At 18.8% G+C, this 15,748-nt stretch overlaps 1 protein-coding gene across 3 annotated transcripts in view; it reads right to left on the bottom strand.

Annotated features, from left to right (window-relative positions):
- Positions 1-1,572: 1,572 nt before the first annotated feature.
- The window catches only part of LOC129612871 (protein SCAI), a 39,740-nt gene continuing 25,564 nt past the window's right edge, over positions 1,573-15,748 (bottom strand). Inside the window, exons 3-10 of one of the 3 annotated variants that reach the window (XM_055526678.1) lie at positions 15,533-15,715; positions 14,646-14,876; positions 14,342-14,464; positions 4,838-4,981; positions 4,344-4,672; positions 2,820-3,056; positions 2,050-2,253; positions 1,573-1,843 (exon numbers count right to left, since the gene is read on the bottom strand). In XM_055526678.1, the coding sequence (XP_055382653.1) occupies positions 1,599-1,843; positions 2,050-2,253; positions 2,820-3,056; positions 4,344-4,672; positions 4,838-4,981; positions 14,342-14,464; positions 14,646-14,876; positions 15,533-15,715 (1,696 nt within the window). In that variant the 3' untranslated portion in view covers positions 1,573-1,598. Of the gene's footprint in view, positions 1,844-2,049; positions 2,254-2,819; positions 3,072-4,343; positions 4,673-4,837; positions 4,982-14,341; positions 14,465-14,645; positions 14,877-15,532; positions 15,716-15,748 lie in introns of all 3 variants that reach the window. The other 2 variants (XM_055526676.1, XM_055526677.1) reach the window with 2 other exon arrangements.

Raw genomic sequence — 15,748 nt, 5'->3', positions numbered from 1 at the left:
TGCTCTAAATTCCATTCTAAGTTTCGTTTTTAATTATTACCATTTTATTTGATGCCGTTGGCCCCGTTTAAAAATGTCACATGATGATCAAATGATTTTTGAGATCATTTTAAAAACTCTACCGTGAATTTTTGACAATAACCGTAAATTTTAAAAATATTACTTTAAAAAGTGAGCGACGATAATAGTAGACTATAGTTTAATAATAGTATACTATAATATAATGATTAATTACAATATCGACATCTAAATTTAAAAATAATAAATGAATTTTCGCAAAAGTGATTAATTTCAAGAGACGAATATGTTTAGAGTTATTGTAATGATAGAGTCAGATTTGTAAAATCAATCGGTAGTCATGTGATATTTTTAAAAATGACCATTATAACTATTGATTGCTTAATACGATAGGGCATTTCTAGTAAAAAAAAAAAACGAGATCGTCTTATTTAAAAATTTCAATTAAAATTAAACTTTCTAAGTAATTTTTAAACAAAAAAAACTTGTCCATTAGAAAATTATGAAATAAGTAATTAAATTGAAATAATAAATTAATAATTAACATAATAATTATTTAATTATTATATTCAATTATATAATTATATAATATCAAATAATTTAACTAAATAAATAATTTTTTAAACTAATATAAATAGCAACTAATTTTTTTAATTATTTTTTATTTTAAATTTAATTTTTTTTTTTTTTTTGTAACATCGTATTTAGTTTTTGTAATATTAATATCGTATTTAATTGAATTTTTATATTAATATCGTAAAAAGTAAAAATTTAACTAAAACCAAAGTAATTAATTAAAAATTTCAAATAAATTAATAAAAACAAAAAAATATGTATATGTATATGTGTATTGTAATTAAATGAAATGTATATAACATATATATGTGATTAAATTTATAATTAATTATTATTATTTTATATTTTTATGTACAATGCATATTTTATTAGTGTATATATATATATATATTAGTATATATATATACTAGTATATATATATATATATATAACATTTATAAATTGTATTATGTATATAATACATAAAAATGTCAATATACATATACAATCTATTTGTTTTATTTTTTTTTATTTATGCATATTATATAATATTAGTATGCTTATATAAATCTACAATAATTGTTATATTTATATATGAAGTATATATATATTATATAAAGATATTTTACTAAATTATTTATAATTATATCTTTATCATTATTATTGTTCCTTTCAATTTTTATTAATTTAATTAAATAAATATATATATATATATATATTTATAAAGTAATATTTTGTTTTTTTGAAATTTTTTTTTCTTCATTTATATTATTCTTGAGTTTTTTTTTTTTTTGAAAAATTAAAATTAAAAATTATAAATAAATTATGTTAATAAATAATATACAATAATTATTATAATTAATATTAAATTGTTTTTGTTTTATTGTATTTTTTTTACTATTTAATTTAAAAAAATTATTAAAATAAATATATAATATATAATAATAATAATAGTAGAAATTATAAAAATAATATATAAAATAAAAATAATTATAATAATAATAATAATAATAATATGACAATCATCAATCGCCTTGTGTTATTTCAGCAAAATGTTCTCGAACATCTAATGCTAATGCTAATTGTAATATAATATGTGATAATGATGGATGTTCTATTAATTCATTAGCTGGCAGTGGTGGTTCACAACGTGGTCTCATATGTCGACCACGAAAACCACGATGCAATCGTAATACAACATCACAGAAAACATATCTAAGTATTAGAGTTCGTAGGAAGTCATCACCAAAAAATTGAACATAAGCAGAATCTAAAATTAAAATAGAACAAAAATTAAAATTAATAATTAATTTTTAATGCCAATTATATCTAGATAATGTATTTTTTTTAAATACTTTATTTAATTTAATATTTTATTTTATCAATTTAAAAATATGTACAACTAATATTTAAATTAATTTTATAATACTGTAAAAATTTTCCAAATAATTTTATATTTTCAATTTTTTTTTTTACCAATAAATCCGATTCCTTGTTCTATTTCATCGATTCGACATCTTGTTACAAGACGTGATGCTTCCGTTACAAAACGATCAACATAACTCTGACATCTTTCCCAATGATGAATTGGTACATCACCAACATTACATATATAACATAAAGCTGTTAACGGTGAATGTAGGAACAATGTAAACAATGATCCATGATGTTGAACATCCGCTAAAAAATAATAAATAGAAAATTTATTAGTTATTACATGTATAATAGATAGATATATAAAGATAAAATATAAATTTTAAATTATTGCCTTAAAATTAATTGTATATATATATATATATAATTCACAGGAGAATCATACAGAAAGATTGGGAACTACAAATTTATTCGTACCGTATGGAAATCATTCGTAGAATGTGGTAGGAATAATGCTAATAAACGAGAGTAAGTGTAAGCTCATACAAAAATATAAAATAAAAACAATGTTAACAGGAGAATGACGACACTATTTTGTAGTTTGAAAATTCCGAAGAGAATTAAGAAAAAAAAACAAAGGTTTAAAAAAATGAAATGGCAAACTCTGAAACTTAAGTAATGCATACAGCAGTCCCGGTTTGTTTCCCTTTCAGTGTCGAATATTGGATGGGTTGGCAGGAAGATGATTAGACCTCATATAGTTTACAAGGAGTGCTCCTGTAAGGCAATTAAATTATCCTGTCCTATACTTTAATATCGACAATTACTAAAATAATAAATAAATGATATATGTATAAATATAATTTATTTACCTTGAAACGCTGGTGGCACATCTTGCGGTGACATTAATATAACAAGTGGTTGACCAAAATAACGTGGTATATGTTGGAAAACAAATGAATTATCTGAATCAACAATTATGAATAATGGACGTCTAGTAAATGGATATAAATCGCCAGGATATAGGCAGTGTGGCTCTTTATATGATTTCCCTCTAATTGCAATTCCACCATCTAGACCATCACGTTTAAGGCTTGTTGCTAAACCGCCTATTTCATAACCATCTGAATTATATTATTTATTTATCGAAATCATAAATTATGAAAACTACTACATAACAATATAATACATATAATAATTATTATAAAAACGTTTAATTTAAAATGCTGAAGACAATATTTCATTATATATATACATCTATATATATATATTTACAGAACACATATATATATGTAATAATTTTTTTTTTGTTTAACAAACAAACTCAAATTTTCTTTTATAACAATAAAGATATTTAACAAATTCTATTATAATAATATTATACAAAAACAAAAAAAAAAAAATTGTTAAAATAACAATAAAATTTTTTATTTTAAATTTTAAAAATTATTAATTTATGTATTTAAATACTACTTTCTCTATATATTATACAAAAAATATAATTTTATAATTACAACATTTATATAAGAAAGAAATTTTCTACACGATAATTATTATTTTATTTAGATGAACATTTATGTATATAATATATAATTAATATATTATGTATAATGAATTTGTTATATATATACATAAAAATATTTATTTAAAATTTTATTTTTAAGACATGCAAATGATATGACATATTATATTTAATAAGATAGATATTAAAAAAAAATAATAAAATGTGACATATGTCAAATTGATGTGTCAATTTTTTGACAAATTGAAAGTGTAAATTGCCATGTTGAACAACACTTGAATGAAATATTTTGTTGAAATTCTTCAAATAATTTTACGATCAAAGATATTGTAAAACAGTTGGATATATGTTCCAACTTTTATGGAGCTATACCAATATTTATTTCAATCATTTTTAAATTTTACGAGAAAATAATGGGAGAGTTGCTTAAGTTTTATGACAAATAATTGCAAAAGTTGATTTACCTACTGTCCTAATTCAATTATTATAATTATGAATTAAAAAATTGGTGTTTACACTTTGCGTATATAATCGCTTTCACATAACAGAATTGTAAATTTTATATTCATTATAAATTTTTATTAATTTAATGACAAACGTTGAAATTTAATCGGAAAAACTCTCGAGTTTTATTCTTTTAATTGATTATATTGAATTTCCTTATGAATGTTCTTATGAATATTCTTATATAATAATTATGATAATATGTAATAATAATAATGAAATATAATATAATACATTAACACAGAGAACATTTAAACATATACATATAAATATACAATAAAAGTAGTATACAAAGAATATACAAAAAAAAAACATTTGAACTAATTGAAATTGTCTTCAACATAATAATATAAAACTTTTTATTACTTACAATCCTCTGGATGTTTTGTTGTCGAAAAACAACCATCGGCTGACATATATAATAATAATGCACCACCAGGTGGTAATTCTTTAAAACCGCTAGCTAAAAATACCAGTAGTTGACTAATTGAAGGCTTGTATAATAAATATTTATGTGGATTATCACGATAATGTCGTCTTTCACCATTTTCGAGATAACCTTTTGAACCTGGAACACCATATGGTGGCATACGACTTGCTGCTGGACTAGCATCATGACCATGTATACCATGCATTGTTGCATGTGATCCAATTGAATGTACAGATTCAGTAGGTTCACGTTCTAATGTTTGTAACATTCTATATAAATAATTTTGAAAAAAAAAAATAATAAAGAATAAAATAGAAATAAAAAAAAAATTATATAGCGTAATTTAATATAGGATATAATTTATTTCAATTTTATAAAAATAACTGTAAAAATTTAATAATTAAATATTATAAAATATATTTTTAAATATTTACCTAAACATATCCATTGTTAACTCTGAAAATTTTGCTTGTTCACATGCTGAACCAACTATTAATATTTCTTGTAAACTTAATGTCATATGAGGTGATCTTTCACATGGTGGTGTTGTTAATGGTGATAACCTGGAACCGGAACCACTATGGTGGTCAATTTTGTGGAGTCAACCTATTCGAAATTTTACACAGATGGCCCGTGCTTTCGAATGGTTATGACTGATATATATACGGTTAGGTAATAATGTTACTAAATGTGTGTATGTATATAATGTAATTTTTTTTTTTTTTTTATTTATTAATGCGTTTATAATCTCTTTTATTAAAATGTGTTTGTATACATTAAAAGGGTGGGTGGTGTGAGTGTGTATATGTGGGTGCGTGTTAGGATGAATGAACTTTTCAATGGTTTAGTATACATATATGTATATAATATAAATAATGGAAATTATGTAAATGTGAAAATAATGATAATGTTAATAAAAATTTAAAATAATAATAATTATAATAATAATAATAATGACAATATTGATAGTAATAGCATTATAATAACGATAATAACTATTATAATAACAATAATATTTAAAAATTATAATAATAATTATAATAGTAACAATAATAATAATTATCATAACAGTTGTAATAATAACAACGGTAATAATAATAATAACAATAATAATAATAATAATAATAATAATAATAATAATAATAATAATAATAATAATAATAATATTTATTAATAATAATAAATATAACGATAAATTTTATAATAATAATAAATAAATACAAATCAAAATGAACAAAATGAACTAAATGACACTAAATGATTTGATAACAACTAACTGTTCTATATATATAAAGTAATTATGACAATGATTATTGTAATATGAGTGAATTTTATGATAATTATGAGCAAGTGTTACTATTATAATTATTATTTACTTTAATATGAGGAAATGTGTTGTAAAAATGTTTAAAATAAAATAAAATTAATTTAAAAAATTTAAAAATTTAAAAAAATTATATATATATAAAAAAATATATAATAAAATTCTTGTTTTTTATAATTAAATTTTTGCTCTTGTGATTTCTTTTAAATAAAATCAGAAACAGAATTTTGAAGTAGATATATTAATTTTTTTTTATAGGAAATTAAAAAATAATTTTTGAAAATTATTAATTGTATATGTATTTGTAAATATCTGTAAAGTAACTATGTTGTATAATATGTTTAATTGAATTTTGAAATTAAATTGAAAAAATATTTTTAAATTTATTTTGTTTTAAAATGTGTTGTTGCTCTTGTTTTGGATTAATTAAAATTATGAAAATTATTTTGTATGTTTTATGTAATAAATTATTACCGAAATATATATCGGAAGTCATTATTAATTTTTATTTTCATTATTAACAATAATAATAATTATTTTAATTTTTTTTTGTTCTCAAATATTACGTTGATTATATATATACCTTTCACTTATATATTATAAATATAGTGAATTGTTATATTAAAAAAAATAAGTAGTTGATTTTTAATTTTTTAATAAAAATTAATTATATTTTAATTAACCATAATTATTAAATAAAATTGTACTATATATTATATAAGAAGATAATTAATGTGCAAAAAAAAAATATGTGTTCTTTATATTTTTAATTATATTTATGTGTATGTATATAACGGTATGTATATACAATATATTTGTTGTTGTTGTTATTGTTGTTAAAAAAAAATACAAAATAAAATCAAAAGAAAAAAGCAATAATAATAAAATATTTAATAATAATAGAAAATTAATTTAAAAAAAAAATTTGCAATGAAGAAAATAAATAAAGAATTTATAAAAAAATTTAAAATAAATTAGAAATAGTAAAAAATTTTTTCATCAATTTTTTATTTATTTATTTATTTATTTGTAATTTTTTTTTTTAAATAATAATATAAAAAATGCCATAACTACATCATTTTTTTTTTTATTGTTGGTGGAAATGATAGAAACTACAAACATCACATATTTTTTTCTTTAAGAATAAATGAGGGGAAACTAGAGAAATTTTTTATATAGTGAATTTTATTTGTTGAAAGTCTAAAGTGAAAATTAAATAAAAAATTAAAGAAAAATTTCATATTTAAAAAAAAAATATTAAAAAGAAGAAAAATTAAGTTGATAATAAAATATAATTGATTTTGAAAATTTATGGATGGAAAATGAGAAATAATGGAAAACGACATAGGTTTTTTCATTATTAAGGTTCTAAGATATTTAAAAAAGCGTGTATTGTAAATTCAAAAATATTGCATACTTTTGGGGGTCCAAAACAAATTCTCGGTTTCTACAGTTTTTTTGTTCTTTTTTTATGTTTTTTTTTTTGAAAATCTTTTAAAATATTTTTACTTCTTCTTATTCTATGCTCGTTGCTCAATTTTTTTTTCAATTTATCTAATAATTATTAAATAAATTAATTTACAAGAATTCCAAAAATATATTTTTATATATGATTGCAATTATTTTATTAAAAGATTAACAAATTAAATAGAAATTTTTAATAATTTAATTTAATAAATTATTTATTTAGACCTTATTTTGGTCTTATATATGTCAATTATAATTTTGTATAAGACCATTTTGATATTATATGTCAATTTTTAATTTTACATTCATTAGATGAGAAGAGAATGAACATGTATATTCTCTGATATTCTCTTGATTTTATATATATATTGTATATATTTTTTTTTCAAATGTAAGTCACTTGTATAACATATTATTATGTATCTTAATTGATATGTATCAAGTATGGTCATATTTATGTATCAATTGTTGTCAATATTTTTAAATTTCTGATATGATATTTTGACATATACAATGAGAAAATATGAGTAATCTAATTGAAAAAAGACATGAAATCTAATTGAGAAAATGAGAAATCTAATTGAAAATATGAGAGATCTAATTGAAACAAATGATATTTCTAATTTAAAGAGTTACTTAAAAATGTGATTAAGAAAAAATTAAAAAAAAAAAATTATACGAATATTGAAATTTTTAAAAAACATAAAATTATTCCAATTTTTTAATTTATTTTAGAACCTTAATTTAATTGCAAAAGAAAAAAAAAAATAATTAATATCTATATAATGAGGATTTTTTTTCATTAATGTATAATTATAAAGGATTAATTAAAAAAAATTAAATATAAAATGATTACGAACTATTTTAATGATGATTTCGAAATTTGATTTTGATATGGGAAATTGTTGATGATAACGGGCCAATTTTAATATTTTATTTTAAAAATAAACTTATAATTAATTGAAAATTTTATGAAATATTTTGCTTTCTTTTTCAATTTCCTCCATTACGCAAAATTTGTACGCAAAATAAGGAAATTCCGCATTAGAAAAAAAATATTTCAAAAAATTGCTTATAAATTAAATAATTTTTGTTTTTGTATGGGCTTTTCTGTTTTTTTTTGAGTCTCTGTTCCTCTCACTTTATTTTTTTGGGGGAAAAGAAAACTTATATAAATAAAACTTATTATCTAAAATATAATTGAAAAAAAATATTGTATTTTTTAATATGTTATTTTTAGTTATATAACAGTTATATATAAAGAAATTGCGTAAGTATATTTATATATGTATTTATATTGCCATTGTCAGTCCGAAATTAATCACAGTTTAATAAGTGATATTTATTTATAGTGAATTATAGGATAAGAAAATTGGGAATTTTTATTTTTGAAAAGGCAGAGAAAAAGAAATTATTTAATTATTTGATTTTATGTTTATCACTTATGAAAGCTTAACTTTTTATGGTTAAATGATTACTTTTATTTAAAAATTGTTTAAAAATATTTTAATATTAATAAAATTTATTGAATTAAATTAAATAATTAAAATTTTAATGAATAAATTGAAAATAGTTCAATTGTTGAATTGAAAACAATTTCATTAGTAACAAATACAATGAAACTATTACAAAATTATTTTGCATACTTTTAGAAAATCGTAAATTATTTAATATCCTTATTTAGAAATTAAAAATCTAATTCAAATTTAATATTTTATAGAAAAATTTCACAGTCAAAAATATACAAGATTACGACAAATGTTCAAATATAACAATAAAAACTAGTTTGTAACAAAATAACAATAAAAATTAGTTTTGAATAAGTCCAGATATTTCTGAACATATTTACATTTCAAACTATTTTAAGTATAACAATTTTTTTAATTAAAATGAACTATTTTCAGAATTAAAACAATAATTTTAAATAATTTATTAAGTAATTTAGTAAATACTTTAATATTATTAATTACAATAATAATATTTTTTTAAACAATTTTTAAATTCTTGTCATTTACAAAGAATATAACTAAGGCTATAACTTCAATATAAAAACCAAAACAAAGGGAAAGAATTGTCTTAAAATTTTTATCACCCAACCTTGGCACACACTGAACCAGTATCTTATTTATATTTCAGTCTAATTAATATATTTTGTATTCTTATAATTTTTTTTCTATATAAAAATATTAATTAATATATAATTTATAATAAATTTTAAAAAATATTTTAGTAAAATAAAAGTATATATATTTGTTATACATTATATACTTATATAAATTATTAAATATTTATATGTATTTTTATATATATACAAATATATATATATATGTATATATTAAATATATTTTAATGAAAAATAAAAATAAATAAATATAAAAATAATATTATGTAAAATTATAATTATTGTGAGGGGTTCAAACCCTGACGTTTTCCAATGCCTCCAAAGCATTTACCAAAAAAAAAAAAATAAATAAATTAAAAATAAATATTATAAATATAAACAAGAAGAGAATAGGAAAAAAAAAACAAAACAAAAAAAAGATGGAAATTAAAATTAAAAACTAAACAAGAACCATTTAGAAGAAGGAATTTTTTTTTCTACATAATTAATAAAAATTCATACAAAATTCATAATTAATTGTTATACAGTTAAAATTTATAAATTAAACATAAAATTTTAAGAAAATTACTATATAGGTATTAACATTTCAAATCATAAAATTCATATTGTATAGAGGGAAAATTTAAATATATATAACTAAAAATATTTTATCTGAAACTTACAATTTCAAACATTACCTATACTACTTAATTATAAATTAATTTTTAATAATATAACAAATTTATTAATAAAATGTTATAGGCATTTATTTTATTTTTTAATAAATCAATATTTTATTTTAATTTTAATTTTTAAAATCTTATTCTAATTCTAATAATTTTAAAAATATTGTGCAAATTTAATAAAATAAAATTCTATTGAAACTTATATAATTTTTATTTTATATAAATTTACATAGACGGCAACTCTCTTTTTAACATACTAAATGTCAGTATTGTACAGTATTAGGTCTGCTTTTTTGTCAAAAACCAAAAATGTATAAGGTTTTCGAAAAAAAGAAATTTGTTTAATATCTGCAGTTCTCTCTTATTTAAAAGAGAAAGAAGAAAAAAAAAGAGAAATGAACAACAAATAAATTGTTCTCTCTTCCGTATTTGTACAATTGAATGATAACTCTTTATTGATAATAGCAATAGTATATGCTCCTCTAATCCACTTTTTGTAAATTTAACAATTTTCTAGTGTTAAAAATATTAAGGAGATTAGTTAAAAAATAAATTAGTATAACAATTATTATAGTATAACAATAAAATTAATTAAATTTCAATATTGAACATTTAAAATCTATGTTTATAATTTCTAATAATATTTTATATGAAAATTTCTATATGAATTTCCAAAGCATTTGATTTTATTACTTACATTACATTTTAAAAATTAATTGACTTTTGAAATAAAATAAATAGCCTTTAACATTTTTAATGACATTAAAATTAATTAAATAAAACATTAATTAGAAGAAAAGATTTTAATAAAATAAAAAAAACAAAAGGAAACATTCATCTATAAATTTCAAATTAAAAAAGGTTTTCCACAAAAACGTAAAAATTTTTCATTTCCAATCATTTCTAGATCATAAAAAGCTTTAAATTCTATTTTATAGAAATATCGAATAATTTTCAATTAATGACTCTCTTGTTGTTGTTATTATCGTTTAATTACGGTAATCGATATTTTTCATAACTTTATCGTAATTATTCTGTACTTTTCAGAATTATTTTCAGAATTCAAAAATCTACCGGAATCTAATTTTATTAAAATAATAATATAATAAATACTATAAATATTGTTATATACAATATTTATACAAATTAAATTGGATTCATCTGTTCTGTTTATTATAATTAAATTAAAATTTATGTATTTTAGTGGAAAACCATTAAAACTACTACACATTTTAATTACAAAACTACATTTCAAATAGAAACCTAAAAAAAAATATAACAGTTTCTTTTAATATAATATAACAATTTACAATACCAAAAAAAATTAAATATAACTCAAAAAGAAAGAAACTAAGAACATAAAAATTTTTTAATTAATAAATAAAATTTAACTAAGAAATATTTTAATATAAAATTAAAAACAAATAAAGTAAATTAGTTTTGTTTTTTCTCTGTGTATATTTTTGTTAATTCTGTAATTTATTTTAATTTTAATATTAAAAATTCCTTTCAATAATATATTTAATGTTCTTAATTTTGTGTTAATGATTTCAAAAATAAAATAAAAAAATTTTAAAAATTAAAATTTATTTTTTTAAAAATAATGTTTTAAAAAATATTTACGAATTTAAAAAAAAAAATAATAAAATTTATATGAATTTCAAAAAAGTGTTATACGTATAACAATTTTATTTTAATTGTCAATTTTAAGTATATTAATATACTTAATTAAAGACTAATAAAAAACCGTAATTTATTTATCTACGGGCTATTATAATATTTTTTTATAATATCGTATACGTGCTTAAAATTCATAATATCGTAATTTACAACACTTAAAATTTATTTTCGATTAAACATATAATAATTACTTAGAAACAAAAAATATTGTGAGGTTATTCATATAATGAAAAACTATGAATGAAAAATTAAGAGGTAACAATTTATTTTGAGGTTATGTCCGGAAAAAACTGCCTAAATCGAATTTTTCTGTTTTTGAGTTTATTGAAAATTCAATTTCGTTTTAGTTAAATCTACTTACTGCCCAAATTTTGTTACTATATTTCTTTTCATTTAAAAGTTATGAGCAAAAACATAAAATATAAAAAAATTTTCAAATACTCCTGAAAATCAAGTGTAATAATTGATTCTTACATTTGATTTTCACAAAAATTTTAAAATTAAGTAAATTTTTATTTAAAATCATAGAGTCTTGTTTTTTATTAGTCTTTTATCGAAATAATTCAAAATATTTTAATAAATAATACTAATATAATATTAAATTGAATACTATAATTAATTTTTAACTTAATTATTTTATTAATTTATTTAAATTTTAATTAATTTTTAAACGAGAAAATGAAAGAATTATAATTATAAAACAGAAAGAAAGTAAAAAGAAAATAGTTGAATGAAATTTTTGGATTTTTTTAATATTTAAGAATTTTGATTTAATTTATTTTTCCAATTTATTATATAAATATAAAAGTTATGTATGTATAACAAAATTTATTCTATTATAATTATACCAAATATACTATAAACATTTAATATTCATAAAATGTAAAAAGAAAGGGAACTATAAAATTTATTTTTTTTTATATTATATACTGTTCTAAAATATAACATTTAAGTTATAACTTAAAAAATCAATCTTACTATAAAACTATTTCTATATTATATATAATTTAAATAAATATTATTTTAAAACATTATTTTTAATAAATTTTAATAATTTTTTTTTTAAATATTTACTTAGTCATTATGCAAATATAATATTATTATTTTAATTCAAATAAAATAAATTTTAATTAAAAAAACAAAAAATAAACTTAAAAACCAAAAATATAATCGTATAATAAAACAAAATTTTTTAATAACTGGTGTACCTAAGATTTTAAAAATATAATAATAAAAAATTTTATATTTGAAAACAGAAAATCTAAATTTTTGGAGCTTTGAATTGAAAAAGTCTAACATATGCACGGTAGACAGTTTATTAAAATAATTGAATTACTATTAAAATTTTATTTTAAAATTTTAAAAATATTGCATACATTTAGGCGAACTGTACGAATATCATTTTGCCCGATAATAAATTACAATGAACATTTTTAATAAATGTATTTTTAGCTAAATTTTTTTTTATTTTCACTTATTTTGTATTATAATTGAACAATTTACGATGTGTGCATGATTTTTGTATTTGTCTAGTGAAAATATATTATTTTGAATAATTTCTTAAATGTATGTAAACTCGAATTTTGAATGCGCCGAAAAAAACCAGATAAGCATAGTCAGAAATGGTAATAGCTTTATGCACACGTATATTTATTGTATTTTCAATGTTACCAAAAATTAATTTAATCGGATAAAGCTCGTATTTTTAACAAGAATTTGATTTTGTCTATAATTATTATTAAACAAAGTTTATACTGCAAAAATCTTATATTTGAAAAAAGTTTTAACCTTTTGTACCATGTTCTTTGAATACATAACTTGACAGGTAGCACGAAACCACCGCTTCGCAGCGTTACTAAAACTTTTTTTAAAAATTTTTGTTCAGCATATTAGAGGTCAATGTACATTAAAATTGCTGTTAAGGCAGCAATATTTCGGATCTACATTTAATTTTTTCCAAATCACATTGTTTTCAGTGTTTTTTTCTAAAATTTTGAAAATATTAATATTTCTAAGTTAGTATAGGGATTTTGCATATGAAACATTGTTTATTGCTAATTAATTTAATGGAAATTTGGATTTTGCTGTACCTAATGGAAATTTGTAACAAATTCCAATAGGTACTGAAAAAAAATTCAAAAACTCAGACTTATCTGGCATTCAAGAGATCAAAAGTATATGAAATCAAATTTAAAATTAAAAATGTGCATATGCTAGGTAACCACTATAAGAAATTCTTTTTTTTGTTTTAAATTTCTCTTTTAAATATTTTTAATTAGTGTTTGTGTATAGTAAGGAATAATATTTATTAATATTTACACTATATATAAAAAATTCTAAATTATTTTTGGAATTAAATAAAATTAATTAAAAAAAAATGGCTTTTTCTTTTTCGTCAAAAACCCTTAGCTCCAAAATCTTTCTTTTTTTTTTTTAAATTTGAATTTTTTTTTTAAATCAAAAAAAAAAAAAAATAATTTATTTTTTTATGCAACTTTTTTCTTTTCTGTTAATTTTTTTTCTTTTAAATTTTTTCTCTTTTTTCTTTTTTTTTTTTAAATTTACCATTGGAAAGCACGGGCTTGAACTACTCTACTAAAATATATATATGTATAAAATTCATAATAATTATATATATATATGGTTTTATATATATATTCTGGGAAATTTCATTGCTAACCTGTGTGATAACACAATTGGATTTGAATCGGCATGCAGTACAGCAACAGCTGCTTCAGCCTTAATAAATCCTTTAATTTCATCTAATACTAAAGACCATTCTAAATGATCTTCAGGTTCATACCTAAAAAACAAAAGAATTAATAATTAATAATAATATGAAAAAATGAGTAATTGAAAATTTAATTAGAAAATTTTAATTAAATTAAAATTAAAAAAGAAAAAAAAAAGTTAATTAAAGTAAATAAAAATTTTTTTTTGTATTTTTTTTTTTTGTTTGTTTAAATTTTTTATAAAAATTTTACGTTGTTGTATACTCCTGTATTTGCTTTTCTAATTCCGCTACCAATTCTCTTACTAATTTCATTTTCTTTAATAATAAGCAAACAACTATAAATCGGGCATAATATCTTAATTTTTTAACCATTAAATCGGGTCGATCTTCTTTAATTGCTCTTGAATAATAAGCTCGCCCTCTAATTGCCGCATAAAATTGATACGCTTCATTCAGGTAATTTGTTTCACTCGTTCTAAGGCTATAAAATAAAAAATTATATAAATAAATAGAATTAAATAATTTGAAAAAAAAAAAATTATATTTTATATAAAATTGTAAAATTATATCTTATATAAACAACCGGACATATTTGTTTAATTTGATAGAATTCTAAAAGCAGTCTGTCCCTTATAATATTGGTATTCGTAAAAGTGAAAATTTTTAAAAAAATTCACACGAAGTCCAGTATGTTTGAGTAAATTGAGATATGTATATGTAATAAATTCAGTCATTTATTCACTCATGGTCTGTTTACCACCCCCACTTGAACTGATTATTGAAAATATTTTGGTTTTCTTTATAGAATTTCAAAAGAGTTTCGAAATTGATTTTATTTAGAAAATTAGAAAATTTGATAAATATAGCCCAACACATCAAGAGTAACTTGACTAACAGAATGTGAATGATTATCTAATCATTTCTAAAATCAACCACAGCTTATTGGTAGTTTTCAGAAATTAATAACTGAAAACTTAATCTTACATAAAAGACCAAGATCTTTTCTACATGTTCATATTAATTAACGCACATAATTCGAATTTTTAATTTACTTACCAATTAAGTAAAATAATAATTATTAAAACTATTCATATAAATTAATAAATTATAATTAAAATAAAATATATATGTACTTACTAATAATGATAGTATAGTTGACCAATTTTACTAGCTATTTCTCCAATTTGCCACCTTTTTAAACCATATTTTGAATCTAATACCATTCGATGTTGTTGTTGAAATTTCCATAATTTCGTATAAACATCAAATGTTCGACCAAAATATGCTTGCCACTGTCGATGTCCATATTGTGGCAGATCCCTAGATAATACGGAACTATGATCAATTATAGAA

Source organism: Condylostylus longicornis, unplaced genomic scaffold (assembly GCF_029603195.1).
Source record: "Condylostylus longicornis isolate FDR11 unplaced genomic scaffold, ASM2960319v2 ptg000077l, whole genome shotgun sequence".
Classification (NCBI taxonomy): Eukaryota; Metazoa; Arthropoda; class Insecta; order Diptera; family Dolichopodidae; genus Condylostylus; species Condylostylus longicornis.
The sequence above is the reverse complement of the archived record's forward strand: the minus strand, read 5'-3'. Positions and strand labels throughout refer to the sequence as shown.